We start from the raw sequence: 20,048 nt of genomic DNA on the forward strand, positions 1-20,048 counted from the left end.
ATATACCATAATTTGATCAACTTCTGTCCAGTGCTTAGACATCAATATAGTTTTTTGCAGTTACAGTTAATATTCTAATGCATAACCTTGTACTGTTGGAGGTGTATATTCAGGTAAATTTTTAGAAGTGGAATTCCTGTGTCCAAAGATAAATGGATATTTAGATACTGCTAAGTTCCCTTATATAGGAGTTGTGCCATTTTGCATTTCCATAAGCAATATATGAAGATGCCTATTTCCCCACAGCTTGTTGAGAAACTGTATTATCAAGCTTTTGAATTTTTGCCAGTCTGATGGGTGAGAACTTTCTGTAGATTGCTCTTATTATGAGTGAAGTTGAATGTCTTTTCATGTTTAAGGTCCATATTCATCTTTCTTTTTCTTAATTATGTCTTCATGACTTTCACAATAGAATTTTTGGTTCTTTTTTTTTCCCTCTCAGTTTTTTTTTAATTAATTATTTTGGCTGAGCTGGGTCTTTGTTGCTTTTCTTAGGCTTTCTCTATCTGCAGCAAGTGGAGGCTACTCTTTGTTGTGGTGTGCAGACTTCTCATTGCCATGGTTCTTTCGTTGCAGAGCACAGGCTCTGGAAGTACATGGGTTTCCAGCAGTTGCAGCACGTGGGCCCAGTAGTTGTGGCACATGGAGTCTTACTGGCCTAGGGATCGAACTCTTGACCTCTGCATTGGCAGGCAGATTCTTACCAACTGTGCCACCTGGGAAGTTCCTTTCTCTCAGTTTTCAAAGGTTCTTTCTATGTTAAGAATGTTAGCCCATAGTATTTTCTTCTAGTTTATTGTTTCTGTATTATGTTTATTTCTATATTATGTTTATAGTTTCTATATTATGATTTTTTTTTTTTTTGCCAAAAAGATTTTTGTTTATTTTGTCTATGTAGTCAAATGTATTACTCTTTTATTGCCTCTGGATTTTGAATGATTGTTAAAAAGAGTCTTTCCCTCCTCCTAGGTTACAGAAAAGTTCTGGATCCTTTGTGAGGGATAGTTTGGCTATATGTATCAGAAACATTCTGCATACTCAACAGCTGTAGCTATAAGAAAATAGAAATCCTGAGGAACAAAATGTGAAGTGTTATATATTAGGTTGGTGCAAACATAATTGCAGTTTTGGACCGTGAATTTTAAATCATTATAGCTAGGCTCAAAGTTATCTTTATTAATCAGAATAGGAAGCATTGCAATCAACATATTTTTGCCAACAAGAAATAAGTTTATTTATTCTTACAATGTAAAAATCCATGTTTCGGGATTCAACAAACTCTTGGGAAGCATTTTCTGTCTCCTGCTGGTTATGAAAACATTTTCCCTGCAAAAAGTTGTCAAGATTCTTGAAGAATCTTGGTAGTCAGTTGGCAGGAGGTCAGGTGAATATGGCAGATGAGGTAAAATCTTGTAGCCCAATTTGTCCAACTTTTGAGGCCTTGGTTGTGTGATGTGTAGTCAGACATTGTCATGAAGAAGAATTGGGTCCTTTCTGTTGACCAATACCAGGCATTTTAGTTTCTGGTGCATTTCATCAGTAAACTGAGCATACTTCTCAGATGTAATGGTTTTGCTGAGATTCAGAAAGCTGTAGTAGATCAGACTGGCAGCAGACCACCAGTGACCGTGACCTTTTTTGGGTGGGAGTTTGGCTTTGGGAAGCGCTTTGGAGCTGCTTCTTGGTCCAGCCACTGAACTGGTTGTTGCTGGTTGTTGTATACAATCCACTTTTTGTTGCATGTCATAGTCTAATCAAGAAATGGTTCATTTTTGCATAGAATAAGATAAGATGACACTTCAAAATGATGATTTTTTTATTTCAGTCGGTTCATGAGGCACATACTTATCAAGCTTTTTCACCTTTCCAATTTGCTTCAAATGCTGAGCGACCTTAGAGTGGTCGACATTGAGTTCTTCAGCAACTTCTTGTGTAGTTGTCAGAGGATCAGCTTCAATGATGGCTCTCAATCGGCTGTTGACTTCCGATAGCCAGCCACTGTGCTCCTCATCTTCAAGCCTCTTGTTTTCTTTGCAGAACTTCCTGAACCACCACTGCACTGTATGTTCATTAGCAGTTCCTGGGCCAAATGTGGTGTTGATGTTGCGCATTGTCTCTGCTGCTTTACGAACCATTTTGAACTTGAATAAATCACTTGAATTTGCTTTTTTGTCTGTTATTTCTATAGGCTAAGATAAATATAAAATAAATAGCAAGTATTAAGTCATTAGCAAAAAAACATAAAGCAAAAAATGTGCATTAAAATGTTGTATAACATAACCACATTTATTTAAGAATTAATCCAATATCAAATGGCAGGTTCAGTAGTGCAAAACTGTAGCTACTTTTGCACCAACCTAACGTACAGGAACATTGACTTCAGCATTTTTTATAATAGTGAAAAATTGGAAACAACATAAATGCCCAGCAATAGGGAACTGGTTAGACTAGTGGTTCTCAATCTTATGAGACTCAATATTTGATTTTTATGTTTTTAAAGCCTCTTTTACTATTTGGAAATGAAATGCATAGATAACATATCTATGCCCATGATTTCAAAGAAATAAAAATAATGCCCTAACTATACTGTAAAGGATAAATAAAAGAAGTAATATATAATAAAGTAATATAATTTATAACAAAATAATACCTGTCTCAATACAGAGAAGGCAATGGCACCCCACTGCAGTACTTTTGCCTGGAAAATACCATGGACGGAGGAGCCTGGTGGGCTGCAGTCCACGGGGTCGCTACAGTCGAACACGACTGAGCGACTTCACTTTCACTTTTCACTTTCGTGCAGTGGAGAAGGAAATTGCAACCCACTCCAGTGTTCTTGCCTGGAGAATCCCAGGGACGGGGAAGCCTGGTGGGCTGCCGTCTATGGGGTCGCACAGAGTCGGACACGACTGAAGTGACTTAGCAGCAGCAGCAGTAATATGTTTAGTCATTACAGTGGAAAGCATAATGCCTTAGTAGTCAGATGCTTGTATTCATATGTTGAATCACTGCATATTACAACTACAAATGCACAGTGATTCACGCGTGTTGCATTGGTGATTCAGAAATACCACAACTTAAGTCTTACTAAAATTCTGAACGAAACAAGATAAAATCTCCTCTTAAAGTAATGCAGCTCCCTTCCTGGAAAATTCAATACATATTAGAACTATCAGAAACATTTGTCTTATGTGTAATTAGGTTTCAGGTCATGTAATTATGAGTAAGTTTTCACCTACTTGAACATCTGGTGGGACATTTGAAAGTTGTGCAGTAGACAGGCCACTTCTGTGGTGTGTAGTAATATCTTGAGTGCCGTAGGATGTCTAGCATCCCTGGTCCCTGCCTGCTAAGTGCAGTGGTGCTCCCTAGTCATTATGGCAACAAGAAAGCATCTCCTCAGATTTACACAATGCTTTCCTAGGAGGCAGTTGAAAACCACTAGGTTAGGAAATTGATATACTGGAATATTATTCATCCATTAAAAAGAATGAGGGAGCTCTGTGTGTACCATCATGATGTTGAGAATATATTGTCAAGTGGAAAAAAAATGGGCTTTATAAAACGTGTGGTATCTCACTTTTGTTAAATATATACACACACAAGGAAGAAGGGCTGGAAATCAGAATGTTAATAGAGGGTGACATTCTTTTATTGTCTAAAATTTTTTAAACTATAAGTTGGATTATTTTTTGTAAAACAATTATTGACACAAAAGTTTAAGAACTATTTAGGTCAGTCATCGGTCTATTTTTCTGTTGTTATCGTTGAAGAAAGTTTGAGGAAAGAAAAACATCATTAAAAGGATGTGAGGGAGAAGGTAAAATTGATAAAAATTGACATTTAATATAAAATTATTTTTGTTTTAAATGGGAGAAATTGGGTAGTTTCTGTTCCAGATATTTACTTTGAAGCTATGGCCAGAAAGAATACCTTTCTTTCTTGTCGCCTTTCTACAGGTCTTCATTTAGAAACAAAAGAATAATAATCACCACTTAAAGGAGCCTTGAAGAGTGTTTCTTGGATTTTCGTTCTATTACAGAATGTGAGAAATGTTTGCCCCAGGCCAAACAGATTAAATCCCTTCTCTACCTTCAAAGCCTGTGTTCTTAGATTCCTGTGGACCACAGAGAACAACTCTGCTATGTTGCCCTGACTTGAGAGTGGCAGTTTGGGACAACCAGGGACACACGTGTGCATTTTTATAACTTTAGAGAGTTTGGGTTGTACTCCTTGCCTTGGTATTTCAGAGACAGTACTGTCATTGGAACTGGAGGAAGGTCTGCTCTGTTCTCTGCTTACTGTGGGAGAAAGGGAGGGAGTTGTCCTAGGTTTAACTCCCAACTCAGGTATGAATTAGTACATCCTAAGGTGTATAATTAAAGAGTTTTTGCTCCCAACTTTTTATTATGAAAAATTTCAAACTTGTAAAGAATTTAAAACAACAGTACAGTGATTACTTGTAGCCCATTACCCAGATAGAGCAGTTATTAACATTTTGTCAGATGGTCTTTATCTGTAACTGTATATGTGTTAAGTAGGTATGTGACATTATTTTTCCATGGGAAAATAAATTGTGTGCATTATGAGACTTCCAGTTAAAACTTGTGTTTGTTTCCCTGCAGGTGCCATATCTATTTAAATGCTTGAAATAGTAGGTACTGTAGGAAGGAACAAAGCCGCCCTGAAATAAAAAGGAACATCATTTTTGTGTTTTCCTATTTGGAATGAGCTCATCTTATCTCCATGAACTTTTCTAAAATGATATAGTCATTTGCAGATTTCTGGTTTCTAGTGCTGAAGATAGTCATACGGTGTTTTAAAGCTAGTAATTTTTCTTTATGTTCTAGATGATCCCTCTGATAAACCACCTTGCCGAGGCTGCTCCTCCTACCTCATGGAGCCTTACATCAAGTGTGCAGAATGTGGTCCACCTCCTTTTTTCCTCTGCTTACAGGTAATTCATTAAAGGGAGGCCAGTATTCTTGCCTGGAGAATCCCATGGACGGAGGAGCCTGGTGGGCTACCGTCCACGGGGTCGCAAGGAGTCGGACATGACTTCAGTTTCACTCTCACTTTGCCTAGTTTTATAGGCCTAGTAAATTCAGTGATGATTGTCAGTTGCTCAGAAGGACCGTACCTTGTTAAATCTATTTTTTCTAGTCAGTCTTTTTTTTTTTTTCTAGTCAGTCTTTAATTACACATTTTACCAGTGAAAAATTGGAGAACAGAGCAAGATGAATGAGATAGTCTGTTGAATATTCCACTTCCTCCTGTATCAACCTAATGCTGTTTTTGCCAGTAGATTTCAAGTATTGGGACTACAAGAAATAGAATTGGAGGATTATTCCTTTTGATACCCCCGTGACACCTTTTTTTAATGTTATTGAAGAGTGATGTTTGGGCAGGTGACAGAGGAACAAAGTGTTCCTGAAGTGTCGATGATGATAGTAATAGCAATACTGATAAGTGCTTACTCTGCCAGGCTCTATTTTGAGTACTTTGCATGAACTAACTTTTAAATCATCACTGCAGCCCTAGGAAGTTAAGTAATGATTAGTACTCCTCTATTTTACAGAGGAAACGTGGACAAAGGTTAAATAATTACTTTAGGGTCACACAGCAAACACCATATTTTATCAGATCCAAAATGCTATTAATTAAAAGAAACATCCCAATTTCAGAGATGTTAAAGTGTAAAGATGGCTGATGGAAGCTCTAATACTTTTTATTATAAGATGAATCCACATTTCAGAGTTTTAAAATATGACAAAATATATCTTAGAATTGCTCAAATACACTAAGAGCAAGGATTCAATTTTAGACAGTCTGCTTCCTGGGCTTATGCTTTTCTAAAAGGAGGAGTTGTTCTAGGAGTAAGTCTTTTTTCCAAGATTGTTGTTTTTTCTCTATGAGGGCCATTGAAAAGCTGTGATCACAAACCTAACCTTTGAGTTGTAAACCTTTGGCTGCAAACAAGAGTAAATGAATTCTTAAAAACTCATTCAAGAGTAAAATACGCCCAAGTCATCTTCTGTCCTTTAAGAAAGCATTTCAAAATATAACTTTTTGGTAACTTAATTTTCCTTTCTTTTTCAGTGTTTCACACGAGGATTTGAGTACAAGAAACATCAAAGTGATCATACTTACGAAATAATGGTAATGAAGTTGTAGGAATTGCCCTTCATTTTCAGATTCTATACTGGATATTAGTCTTTCTTCATCTGCAAGTATCTCCCTTTTCTTTCCCCCACGTCTGAATTAGGTAATCATTGCCCAATAAGCTTTTTAGGATTTTATGGATCTACTAAAGCATTCAAGTCTGAAAATCATTTTATATACTCAGATTTTTGGTTTAATTCAGAAGGAATTTAACGGAGAAGGCAATGGCACCCCACTCCAGCACTCTTGCCTGGAACATCCCATGGACAGAGGAGCCTGGTGGGCTGCAGTGCATGGGGTCGCTAAGAGTCGGACACGACTGAGCGACTTCACTTTCACTTTTCACTTTCATGCATTGGAGAAGGAAGTGGCAACCCACTCCAGTGTTCTTTCCTGGAGAATCCCAGGGATGGGGGAGCCTGGTGGGCTGCTGTCTATGGGTTCACACAGAGTCGGACACGACTGAAGTGACTTAGCAGCAGCAGAAGGGATTTAAAGAAAGTATTCTTTAAGATTTACTATGTAAGGATCCGAGGTGTGCTGCTTTCTAGGTTCATTTATAAACATAGTAAATGTATTGTTGCTGTATTTGGCTAATGGTACTTTTATGTGGTTCATGTGGGCAGTGGTGAGACTTATGTCTGGCACTCCGTCTTCTTGGCCTTGGAGAAATTGGTTACCCTCGGAGAGTTAAGTTGTAAAATGAATATAAGGTGAACGATATAGTAATATATAAAATCACTTTGAAGAGATAGATTAACTCATAGGCCAGGGTAAGACTTGGCTATAATTTGATTATTTTTCACACCTGTAAAGAAGGAATGAGAGACGGATGGATATTATTAGTAGTGTCCTTCCAGTATCTTGGAGAAGGAAATGGGAACCAATTCCAGTATTCCTGCCTGGAGAATCCCATGGACAGCTGGCAGGGTCGCATAGAGTCAGACACGACTGAAGTGACAGCATGCATTCCAATATCTAGCCAGAGGAGTGGGCACTTTACTAAGCCAAAGTAAATATCTGGTATGCTTGGCAGGCGTGTATACAGTACCTTTGTCTGTTATCAGAGCCTATCGCCTGGTTCACCAAGTAGTTTTCTTACATTTGGCCTCTGTTAGTTTTTCTTAAAGGAAGGAATGCTGGTTGGGCATCTTCTTGACAGTAGTTTCACGTCACGGATTAATTGATTGATACTTGTGTAGTTCTCTCTTGCTGCCATAATAACTTATCAAAAATGAGGCAGCTTAAGACAACAGGAATTTATCATCTCACAGTTCTGTTGGTCAGAAGACCAATTATGTTAATTGGTCTGCTCCAGATTCCGTAAGGCCGAAATGGAAGTGTTGGTCTGTCTGGATTTTTATCTGGAGACCCTCGGGGAGAATCCACTTTCACTCCCTTCCCATTCTCATTCAAGTTGTTGACAGAATTCACTGCCTGGAGGTTGTAGGAGTGATGATTCTGTTTCCTTCTTGATTGTTGGCCGGGACTTGCTCTCAGCCTCTAGAGGTTCCTGACCCCCTTTGTCCATATTCAAAGCCACCAACAGCAGGGAGGCCTTGAAGGTTATTGATGAAATACTTGGCCTCTCTGACCTCTCCTGGTTCATGACTCCTGTGCTGGATCTCTCTGACTCTTCTCTCTCTCTTCAGGCCTATGTGATTACAGTGGATTTACCTGCATAATCCCCCTATTTTACAGTCAGTTAATTAGTACCTGGTCAGCATAGTCCCTTCACAGGAATATTTAGTTAGTGTTTGACTAATCAGGGGACAAGACTCTTTGGGGAGTGGGGGGGCATCTTTAGAATTCTGTCCACCATAGTGCTGTAGCATGTCTACTTCTGTCGTTTAGAAGTTTGAAAAGGGCAACTCAGCATCTCCAAGTCTTATTTGTGAAACCTCGAGTGAATTTCTGGGCCTGTAATGCCAAGAGTTAGGTCATGGTCCATAATGAATTAGTCCAAGAAATGCTCCTCAGTAAGAGTTCTTGGCAGCCAACTGTCTGGCCTTCCCCTACCTCTCTCTAAACACCCTCAGTCTTCTAAGTATTTTCTTTACTAATTATAAGGTTTGGAATATATTTTTTAATATTAGGCTTTGATTTTTAGATCAGTTATAAGTTGACAGCAAAATCAAGTACAAAGTACAGAAATTTCGCATGTATCCTCTGCCCCTACAAATGCATAGCCTCCCCTATTATCAGCATCCCCCAGCAGAATTGCACATAAATTATCACTGAGGAACCTACATTGACCCTCATTATCACCCAAAGTCCGTAGTTTATATTATGGTTCACTCTGTGTGTTAACACATTCTGTAGATTCGTGGAAATACAGAATGACATGTATCTACCATTATAGTATCATACAGAGTAGTTTCATGGTCTTAAAAGTCTTCTGTGTTCTGCCTCTTCCACCCCTCCCCCTAACTCCTGGCAACCATGGATCTTTTTACGACCTCCATGGTTTTGCCTTTTCCAAAATGTCAGAGTTGGGACTGTATAGAGTGCACCCTTTTCAGATCGGCTTTTTTCACTAAGTAATATGTATGTAAGTTTCCTGCATGTCTTTTCATGGCTTGATAGCTTGTTTCTTTTTTAGCCCTGAATAATAGTCTGTTGTCTAGATGTATCACAGTTTATTTATTCATCCACCTACTGAAGGATATCTTGGTTGCTTCCAAGTTTTGACAATTAAGAATAAAGCAACTATAGATATCCACATACAGGTTTTTCTTCAGACCTAAGTTTTCAGTCCCTTTGGGTAAACACCAAGAAACACGGTTGCTGGATCATATGGTAAGGGTTCGTTTTGTAAGAAACCATCAAGCTGCCCGTAGTGGCTGTGCCATTTTGTGTTCCCACCAGCAGTGGAAGAGAGTTCCTGTTGCTCCACACCCTTGCCAGCATTTGGTGTTGTCAGTGTTCTGGGTTTTGGCCATTCTGATAGGTATATGGTGCCGTCTCATTTTAACTTGCATTTCTCTGACAACATACGATATGGAATATATGAAATATGAATTTTTTTTCCCTTTTGTTTCCCTTTTGTTAATTGCAAAATGAATGCAGGATTGGAAGAAGAGTGTGGTCAGAGTAGCTGTGGCTCTGAGTTCATTTCACTAAGGTTATCCCATCTTCAAAAGTTAGCTTTATTCATCCCAGATTCACACAAGAATGCTAAGAAGCAGAATACATACTTAATTTGAATTGTGATTCAGTGTGCTTTAAGTGGATAGAGATTGTCCTCTGCAGGGAGACTGACCATGAACTCGCTTTAGCTGTTCTGAGCACCATGCCTTCTGCCTAAGCTGATGGCACGAAGTTTCTCTCCAAGTCCATCTAACTCTTCAGATTACATCATTCTTTTCTCATATATTCTACACCCATTCAAACACATTTCAGAATTCTGTTCTCTATTTTATAGCATTTTTGGAGATTACTAATGCTCTTTTTTTTATTCTTCTAGTCTTTACTCCCAGATAAGGAAAAGATGAATCTCCTTCCATAGGAATGATGACCAAATTTTGGTTTTCTGTACATGAAGCCACTAAAACCTTGATTTTTTTTTTTTCCCATATGAAGCCTCAGAAAACTTTAAATGGTTTTCAGTACTTTTGCCATCTCACAGTGCTGTATTTTTGGAAGTTACTCATGCTGTGGTGGGTGGTGCATTAATCAAGATTTCTGAGTTCTTTGCCTATTTTTGTCTTATAATTCTTAGAACCTTGAACAAGTCAAGGCACCTCTTTTTGCCACACCCTTTATACCAGTGATTCTTAAACTTTAGTGCATAAGAATCACCTGGGAGCTTCTTAATATTAAAGATTCCTAGACTTTGCTATTAGAGATTCTTGTTCAGTAGGGCCAAAATTGGTTCAGAAATTGAAAAACACTGATTCAGCTTTAAGAAAAACTGCCTTATATGCCCATTTAGCTTTGGTGTAGAAAGTCTTTCTGGTTTATCTTATAGTAAAGTTGGTAAGGGCTAATTAATATTAGAAAATACACTTTGAGAAATACAGGCTTTTCAACTATGAGTTGTTGTATTTGCCTGTATTTATGGTACTTTCCAGATTGATTATTTTGAATTTAATACAGAATCAGCCTCTGAAATTTCTCATTTGGATCTCATAGTACCTCACATGAGGCATATAACTAGTAGGTGCTCAGATAAAATGTATTTCTTATTAGTAATATAATTTGATAGACCACAGAGGGTTTTTTATGTGTGTGTGTGATTAACAGAAGATAGAACAATTTCTAAACAACTGTGTGATTGAAGGATCGCTCTTCTGTTTATTTATTTATTTGGCCCTGCCGGGTCTTAGTTGTGGGGATCTTCTCTCGTCGTCGTGGCATGCGAACTCTTAGTTGCAGCATGCAAGCTCCTTGACCAGAGTTTGAAATTTCACCCCCTATGTTGAGAGCAGAGTCCTAGCCACTGGACCACTAGGAGAATTCCTAAAGATCTTGTGTGTGTGTGCATGCATATGTGCTAGGAAGTACTCAGGAAGTGTCCAACTCTTTGCAACCCCATGGACTATAGCCTGCCAGGCTCCTCTGTCCATGGGATTCCCAGACAAGAATACTGGAATGGGCTGCCATTTTCTTCTCCAGAGGGTGTTCCCCACCCAGGGATTGAACCCATGTGTCCTGTGTGTCTCCTGCATTGTAGACAGATTCTTCACCTGGTGAGCCACCAGGGAAGCCCAGGCTCTTGTGTGACATTTGTTTTTTTTTGTTTTTTGTTTTTAACTATTCTAGGTTGGTTACCTCATATATTTTTTCTATGGGTTCTTCCTCTCCTTCCTACCCCTCCCTCACTATTTCTCTTGTTTCATATAGTTTGATTGTTTAAAAACCTGCGTTGTTTGTCTTATAGATGTTAGCACAGTCTAGATTTTGCTGATTAACATGTTCATCTGAGTTCTGTGCTTCCTACAAATTAGTAGGAACATATATTGGCTATATCAGATTCATTCACGATCATTGTCTAGATTTGTTCATCTAGGATTGCAAAATACATAGTTCTCTTTTAATTCTATCACTTCTTTTAATTTAGGGGTTAAAATAATTCTATAAAAAGAAACATCCCACTGAGGTAAAGTTTGTACAGAAAGGCAGGATAAATTATTTCCCTTTGTTTACCAGTTTTGAATGTATGAGTTCCTTCTCTGGCATCCTCTAGACATTGAGGATGTTTGGCATGTTTTAAACCTTTGCAGTTGTTATTCTTTTTAATGTTCAAAATGTTTCATTTTTAGTTAGTGGGAACCTCTACAAGTTGACCTCTGAATCCTTTTGACATAACCCTTATATTCTTTGAGAGTTTCTTTGCTTTCCGGTATAACAAAATGTTCCAGTCTCATCTTGTACGTTTCCTCCCCAAAACTAAAATGAGTGTTTTCTTGAAAGCGCCCTGGTTCCTTTAGTGGAAAATTGTACTTAGAGACCACACACAGGGCACTAGAAGTATTCATTGTTGTTGGATTAGTCATTTTTTCTAGATCTTTTCACTGAACAGTGTTAGGACAGTTTTCTTGTGTTTTTTTTTTTTGAAATTTCTTATACAGTTTTTAAAGGTTACACTTCATTTACAGTTATTACAAAATATTGGCTATGTTCCTTATGTTGTACAATACATCTTTGTAGCCTATCTTACACCCAATAGTTTGTACCTCCCACTCCTTCACTCCTGTATTTTGCCCCCCACATATATACTGGTAATCACTAGTTTGTGCTCTGTATTGGAAATTTTTCTTTTAAGGCAAAATACAGAGTTCATACTAAATCAAATACAAGACCACATGGTTTTACATAACCTCATGGATCGCCTTTTTTTTCCCCCAAGCCCCAAATCCCACTGCCCAGTGACAGCAGTACAGTTGCTTAACAGCTTTATCCCACACTACATCAACATATAATAATCTCAGAATAACTCTACCAACACTATTTGAAAATAATAGTTGTCAATCACTACTTGATATTTTTGGCAGTTCGTTTTACTTTTCAAAGTATATTCTATGATAAATATATAGTCAAATTATTGTGTTTTAAAGTCACCTGGGATTGCTTCTTTCTGTGTGATTATGCCTTAAAATTAATCCATAGGTTAATTTGTTACATTTTACTTTTGCTTCTTGTGATTTTAAAATTTAATACTTAGTGTGGTATTAGTGTAGTCAGGTCTACAAAAAAGGAATATTCAGAAGGACCAGCTTTTATCCTTGTCCTTTCCATCCTGTCTTCTCCCTCACTCCCCAGTAGGTAACTTTGGTCCTAATATATGATTTAATCTTGCATTTTAATAGATAGAAATAGACACATTTGTATTCCTTTCTTAGCGAAGTGGGAACGCACTATTATACTTACCTCTACCTTTGTGCTAAGTTTAGGAAACGTATTTCTACATGATCTAAATGGCATTTGTGGTTGATAATATTTACTGGAGATCCTAATGGTAGAACTAGAGGTGGGGAGTGCGAACAACTAATGAGGACGTTCTTCAGGCGTCTCGCAACACCATGAGAATGATAGCCATTGGACTTAATTAGAATTACATTTGGGGTTGCTGGGTTCTATTTCTCTATCTGTTCTTAGGCAGAACTTTTTCTTCCTCAGACCTCAGATTTTCCTGTTCTTGATCCCAGCTGGACTGCTCAAGAAGAAATGGCTCTTTTAGAAGCTGTGATGGACTGTGGCTTTGGAAATTGGTAAGAGCTTGGGAGGAGGGGTTGTGCTGCCCTAGCAGTCTCCAAAAAGACAGTGCTGTTGAATTAAGAGGAGGAACCTCAGAAAAAGGAATTAGGGGCTGTATGTTGCTTTTCTCTTGACCCATGACTTAGAGACAAGTCCTTTTCCCTTCTACACGTGTTTTTCCAAGGCTGAAATGCCTCACAGGGCTACGGGATGTTTAGTGGTCTGTGACTGACCAGCTTTAAAAGACCACTTTGGACATATCAACACCACGGACGGTTGATTATTCCTGTCTGAATAGTGGGGAAGCGTAGACACTACTAGTTATTCTTCCTTTCTGATTTTGTAAACTTTTCTTGGCTGTAGATGGCCTTGTCATTTAAGTGAGTCAGACTTTAGATGAATGGCCATAGCTTGCCTGAGATTCAAATTTGATAGATTACCTATTCACGTTTTCTGGTGTTAGCTTGTATATACTTGCTTAGTCCTAGTGTGGCAGAATTGAACAGCGTTCAGTTGCCTTATGAGGTAACACTGCTTAATCATGATACTGCTGCTTTCATTTTTATCTTTTGGAATACTTTCAAACTGATGGTTTCTTTTTATGAACTAGATAGCAGAGGCATTATTGAATATATTTTGTTCATGAAGAATCTGAAGCTTAGGAAGTTAAAAAATGACTTTTTATGACCACATAGTTTATTAATGTTACCAGAGGACCCTTAAATAGCTCTTCCTTGTCCTGACTTCCTAGAGTATATCCTCTATCAGATGTTGATAAAATATACTATGCTGCCTCCCTTATATCCAGGGCCTTGAAGAAACAGATTTGAGTTCTATTCATAATTTGCTTATATTTGTCAAGCATCATAAAATTTTGTTTACTATAGGAATACCGAAGATAGAAAAAAAGTGATCATTTTCTTGCTAGTCTTCTTTGGCCTAGTTTTTCATTTTTTGTCTAAAAGGGGCTATTCCTCTTTGTACCCCTTCCTTAGCAAAGACCATCGTTTGTCTCTCCGCTATGGGTAAGGCACTAAGCTTGGTGGTGAGGATGCTGGAGCCAAGAATTATGACATGTATCCTGTCTCCAGGAAGCTTGTAGTCTAGTAGGGGAATCAGCATAAATGTACAGTTGGTTGAAGTACATGAATCAGAGCATAGTCACGCCTTAGGAGGCAAGTGAAGTAGAGGCACGTGCTTTAGGAGGCACAATACAAGTGAAGTGTCGTGGAAGAGAGAGGTTGAGAGGGGACTTTGAGAGATTTCACCTCGACTTCTGCATCATCTGGGCCAGGAGTCAGGGTTCTTCAGTACAAATTAAGTGGCTTTGACACTTCCGTGTTTTGTGTTCTTAAGCAAGTTTGTTAACTTCTTTGGGCCTCATTTTTTTCATAACTGAGAAACTGAGATAGTCAATACACTACACAGTTAATACTAGCATTGATTGATTGTACATTTTTCCAGCTTAGAGCTTGGTCTGTCATGAGAGCTCTAGTAAAGAAATGTTTGTTCACATGAAGTGTTTTGTAAACTATAAAATATGCAAATATAAATGTTCTGGCTTATTAATTATAGCAATTCTTTTGATAGAGCCTAGCTCACAGGGAAATTCACAGATTTTCTAATAATCTTCCTTATTTTGTTGAAAAGAAAAGGACTTTTTTAGATATTGGCACCTCTATCATGGAATAGCAGGATTTGAATCATCAGATTATACCAATGCTATGTTTATATTTGTCTCACTGTTCTGCCAGTAGCTGCATGGTATCAGTTTGGGGGTATCAAGTTCCACACATTGTATCAGTGGGACTTAAAATACGGAAAAAACAAACCATACTTTGACCATTATGTATAATGAAAACTCTGCTTCCTTTTCTCACTTTCCACACTCTAGGCAGGATGTAGCCAATCAGATGTGCACCAAGACCAAGGAGGAGTGTGAGAAGCACTATATGAAGCATTTCATCAATAACCCTCTGTTTGCATCTACCCTGCTGAACCTGAAGCAAGCAGAGGAGGCAAAAACTGCTGATACAGCCATTCCATTTCACTGTAAGTACCTCCCTGTATCAGTAAGAGAGTCTAGTGTGGAAATCATTATAATTAATCATCCCAGTATTAAGTCCAAGAAGCAATTTGTTATTTTCATTCACTTGGTTGTGGCAATTATAGCAAACTTTTATTTTTTTTTTTCAATCTCATGTGACTTAGGGACTCATGAGTCTAACAAAACATAACCAAACCCATGATGAATTATAAGTGGACATCTTTTCTGAATGACTCCCAGGGCACAAATAATGAGATATGATTATTTTTCTTTCCCCTGCCTATTTCCTCATACTTTCTGGAGACAGTTTCATAGCTGACTAACTCAAAACCTGGGGCTATCTCCTGTTTGGATAGCCCTTCGGATGTCAGCACTTTGTTCTCAAATGGTTTAGACCATTTCTTCCTCATAGCAATGCAGTGAGACAGAAAGAGCAAGTGCTTTGGTTTTGCACACAAGGAAGCTGAAATTCAGAAAGGTTAAATAATTTGTGCAAGATCACAGGACTAGTGACTCAATTCCAGCTCACTCCAAACCAGTGGTGTTTTTGCCTATCAGTTGGATGGGATTTGTAAATTGATAACTGAGAAGGGAGCTGAAACAGACAGAGTAAATACGTAAGTTCTATAATGCTAAAGAAAAGATCTTTGATTTTCTTTTATATTAGGGAAGTAAAAAAAGCAGAGGGAATTTTCCATATTTACTTAGAGGATTCCCTAAATCTTAGTTTCTTCTTTTTTTCTTTTTCTTTTCCCTGCCCTTTGTAGCATGTGGGATCTTAGTTCCCCAACCAGGAATCGAACCCATATCCCTTGCAGTGGAAGTGCAGTCTTAACCACTAGACCACCAGGGAAGTCCCCTTAATTTCTTTTTTAAGAAGTCAGTTTGTTTCCATAATACTTTACTTTTTTACTTTCCTTTAAAAAATCTTTTGAATTTTATTTATTCTCTCAGACACTATCTTTCTCCAAATAAAAATATTTCAGAATCTAAATGAGAACTTTTTTTGTGTTACTTTTTTTATGCCAATATTTTATTAAGGTATTAAGAAAAACTCGAAATTCTTTCAGCTGCAGATGACCCTCCCCGACCTACCTTTGACTCCTTGCTTTCTCGGGACATGGCAGGATACATGCCAGCTCGAGCAGATTTCATTGAGGTAGGAGAAACTTGTTTTTGTTTTGGATGAGGCCATATCTCTTACCTATAGGTTCCATACCACTAAAAAACTTTTCAAAACACTGTAATTTGTAGGGCCTTAGGCAGTCTCATTTTCTCCATCTGAGTGCCTTTTCTCATTTGTAAACTTGTTTTTTTGGAAAGGTAGAAGTTCTTCAGACCAAGAACTTATTTCTTTACCACTAGTGCCACCTGGGAAGGCCCCTTAAGAACTTATTTCTTAAGTCCCATTTCCTTAGTAAGTTTAGGGTTTCTATAGTCTGATTCTCATTCCATACCTAGAGGGTTCCAAGGTTGTATTATGTCAGGGGGTTGGGAAACATTTTCTATTAAGGTCCCGATAGTAAATATTTTAGATTTTGTAGACCATAAAGTCTCTGTTGGAACTAAACTTTGCCATAATTGTGCAGAAAGCAGCATAGATAATAGTAAACAAATGAGCATGCTGGTGCACCAGTAAAACTTTATTTACAAAAATAGTCAGTGGGCTAAATTTGGTCTGTAGGCTGTAGTTTGCTGTCTTCTGTATTATATTCACAAGTGTATAAAGAATGATGAATGTGTGGAAAAGCTACATGTTCTTGCAGCCATAAAGCCATGTGAATGTAGTCACATGTCTCTTGATTTACCACCTCATCCACAATTACAGCACTCCTGGAGGTAATTAAAGTTTAGCAAACTATAAACAATTTTGCTGGCCACACCCAGGTCAGCATTTTGTTCTTGGCAGCTGCTGTTGTAGAGCTCCCTCATAGACACTACCCCTGCATATTGTACTCATTGAACAGAATATGAACAAATCTACCCACTGAGCTGTATAACCAATATTCTGGAATAAATAGAGCCCTCAGAAGGTGGTAGAAAGGTAGATGAATTAATGCACACAATTTTCTTACCTAAATACTTGAAGGACTAGTCAGAGTGAGATTTTCTTGATTTACATTTTATGAACAGACTACTTTTAGAACCAAATATTTATTCCTGGACTCATAGCTTTCTCATTTTTTTGCTGTCAGTATTGCCTGAAAGCCTCTCAGATTTTTCCCATGATTTATTACTTATGGCAGTTATCCTGGCCTTGTACCCCATTCAGTACTTTTTAACAAGTGTTTGTATATTTGCTGTTTGCTTTTAAAGCATGGCTCCTATAAAGGTATTACTCAAAGCTGATGGATCTGAGGTCGGAATTTTTTTCCCCAAACAGGAGTTTGACAATTATGCAGAGTGGGACTTGAGAGATATTGATTTTGTTGAAGATGACTCGGACATTCTACACGGTAACATTTTATTTCAATAAGTGTTTCTATTGATTGCAACCTGTAATGAGACTGTGCTGGCTGCTAGGAATGTAAGAATGAATAAGATAGTCTCCTGCCCCTTATGGGACTGAAAGTATAGTGGTTAAGATGCTGAACATATCCTGTTGCCAGGATTTGACCATAATGAGAAGATCATTTGTGATGATGGTGAGAATGTTGATCATATAATGGTAGTTGGGAATATCCCATCCCTTGGACTATGTGAGCTTTCTTTTGAGACAAGCCTATGCTGAGGTAATTGGTTAAATGGTCCTCACTGTCTCCTTAAAAGAAAAGGAATCAGGGTGAAAACCTGGGACTTCAACAGCAACTACTGATACTAAATGTTCATTGTAATTTGTTACCCCAGATTTCCCATAGCAGGGGAAAAGAATGGAAGTTCAAGAGTTTTTAGACCAAGACTGAAAATTTCTTCTTTCTCAGAACTGTTGGATTTTTAGCACTTCTGAATTCTTAAGATTAGCCTGCTGTTGGTCTTTTGTTATAAGTAAATGGTTAATGTCAATAAGGCTCTTAAAAGTGGATGGTTAGACTTTTACTGGAATATCTTTTTTTCCTTTTCTTTCTATTTTCAATGAACTATGTATTTAAAATAATCCCAAATCTTCTGTTTCATTTCAGTTCAGAATTAAGGGTGATATATGTAGTAGGTGAATCCCTTGGATTCTATATTTCCTAAACAACATCTTTGTTATTTCTCTTAACTGTATATGCCAGGTAGGAAGGGCAAGGTAGACTCCTTGTTGATTTATAAATCGACCCTTCAGGTTGCATTAACTGGTCCTCTGTCCCTTGAAGGGGAAATTTTACTGTTCCCTTCATAGAAGAGCTGTTTAGGTATTTGTTACACCAGATCTGGGACCAAGAAAGAGTCCTCATAAAAATTTTACCTTTAGAATTTTTTTCTCTACATACTTCTTGAACAGTTTTCTTTGCAAAATTTCATTTCTCTCCTTTTCTCCCACACAACTTTAAGAAAAAGTCGAAGTGACGCAGATTGAACTAAAAGAGGAAAGCTTGAAGGCAAACTACTTTAGTGTTCACTAGAGCCGTTGTACTTGTTCAGTCTTCCATGTCAATCTCTGCTTTTCAGCCCTGGTAACTCGTGTTATTGTCTGTTCTCACCTCATGGTGGTGTCCCCTTGAAGGTAGTGTGCAGATTGCCATTCAGTATTTCTCCTCATACATGCCAGCTTTAATTAAAATGGTATTATTTCCTGGCTTGTATCATTCTTATCCAGAATGCAAAAAAGCAGTTTTAGAAGTATCATTTTTTTAGATGCTATTCAGAAGTACTGAACTTCTGAAAGTCAAAATCTCTAATGTCAGTAATGTCTCAACTGTGTTAAGGACTTGTTGAATCACATGTCTAGGCCTTAGTCCAAGGTCTTCATTCTTAAGCCTCAGCATTATTAAGAAAACTATAGTGATGGTTGGTATTTTATTTTACTCTGCATTCTTTGTGAAAGCAGGATTTGTAGTTTCTTCTGGTGCATTTATGGTCCTTCCTATAATTAAGTGGGGCAAAAGGAAAAAAAAATCAAAAGCAATTGATTAGCAAGTTTTATTTTAGTTAGCATTTCAAACCTATAGCATACTTTAGTTATTTGTGTTCTTTCTACAGATTCTGCAACCTTTTAAGTTACTTGATTCTAATTCATTCAAACTACAACTGAAGCTTCAGTTATTGTTATACATAAGTAGTTTTAATTAAAACTGTAATAATCTCTGCCTCCGCTTTCCCACCATGTCTAGTAGTGAACTATAAGATGTTTAGATAGGTGCTTTTTGAAAGGTGATGACATCATTGAGACGGTTGGCAGGACTGGAGATCAAAGGGATGCTTTGTCGATGGCTCTAAGTTCTCATATTCCTCCTCTGGCAGCACGACCTCACTGTCCAGTGGGGCATATTGCCCTGGAGCTGAGCAGTTTCTCCTAGAACACTCAAGTGAAGGGGACTAGGAGCCTAAGGAGGTAGGGAGAAATGAGAAGGAGCTTTTTATGCACACTCGGAGCAGAGAGGGGGGCACCTGTTTTCTGTAGATCAGGATAGTGATTCAGCCTCGGGCTTGCTTCTGAGTCACTTGGAATCCTGCTTGCAATTTCTTTGTGTCCCTGGCCAACAAAGAAGGATGACACTGACTAGTCAGGGTGAATGTCTCCAATGGAAGAGGGTTCATAATTCAGATTGATGTTATTACCATTCCATTATACTATTACACTCTTACTATTACTGAGCATTTATAACATTCCTTTTATGTTTCCTCACTCACAACTACTAGAAGGAAGTAAATTGTTTGGCTGGGTTTTGTATCCTGTTCCCAGGCATCTAGAAGATGGGGTGATGCCACCAAGGTCTTTTTCTTTCCCAAGACTTTTGCTATGATTCATGGAATTCGTCTAATGAAGGAGGTTTAATGGTCCATTATAGAGGCCTAGGACACAATGGAGGAATAGATGATTACATTCCAGCCATACCAAACATCTTTCAGAATGGGCCCCCAAAAGATACTGCATGTGAAGTAATGTCTGAGGAAGACAATAAGGAAGTTCTGGGATCGCTAAATGAAACCTCTTTATACTTTATTGAAATTATTGGTCTGGAGAGGGAGATGCAGAAGACCGAAACTCAGTGCCCCC

At 38.0% G+C, this 20,048-nt stretch overlaps 1 protein-coding gene across 3 annotated transcripts in view; it reads left to right on the forward strand.

The window, feature by feature from the left end:
- The window catches only part of TADA2A (transcriptional adaptor 2A), a 45,772-nt gene that overhangs the window by 6,730 nt on the left and 18,994 nt on the right, over nucleotides 1-20,048 (forward strand). For all 3 annotated transcript variants that reach the window (XM_052657751.1, XM_052657750.1, XM_052657752.1), the window contains exons 3-8: nucleotides 4,851-4,957; nucleotides 6,100-6,159; nucleotides 12,784-12,875; nucleotides 14,756-14,913; nucleotides 15,979-16,067; nucleotides 17,292-17,364. In XM_052657751.1, coding sequence (XP_052513711.1) covers nucleotides 4,851-4,957; nucleotides 6,100-6,159; nucleotides 12,784-12,875; nucleotides 14,756-14,913; nucleotides 15,979-16,067; nucleotides 17,292-17,364 — 579 coding nt within the window. The remainder of the gene's footprint in view (nucleotides 1-4,850; nucleotides 4,958-6,099; nucleotides 6,160-12,783; nucleotides 12,876-14,755; nucleotides 14,914-15,978; nucleotides 16,068-17,291; nucleotides 17,365-20,048) is intronic.

The sequence above is a fragment of the Budorcas taxicolor genome, chromosome 19, assembly GCF_023091745.1.
Source record: "Budorcas taxicolor isolate Tak-1 chromosome 19, Takin1.1, whole genome shotgun sequence".
In the NCBI taxonomy this organism is placed as follows: domain Eukaryota; kingdom Metazoa; phylum Chordata; class Mammalia; order Artiodactyla; family Bovidae; genus Budorcas; species Budorcas taxicolor.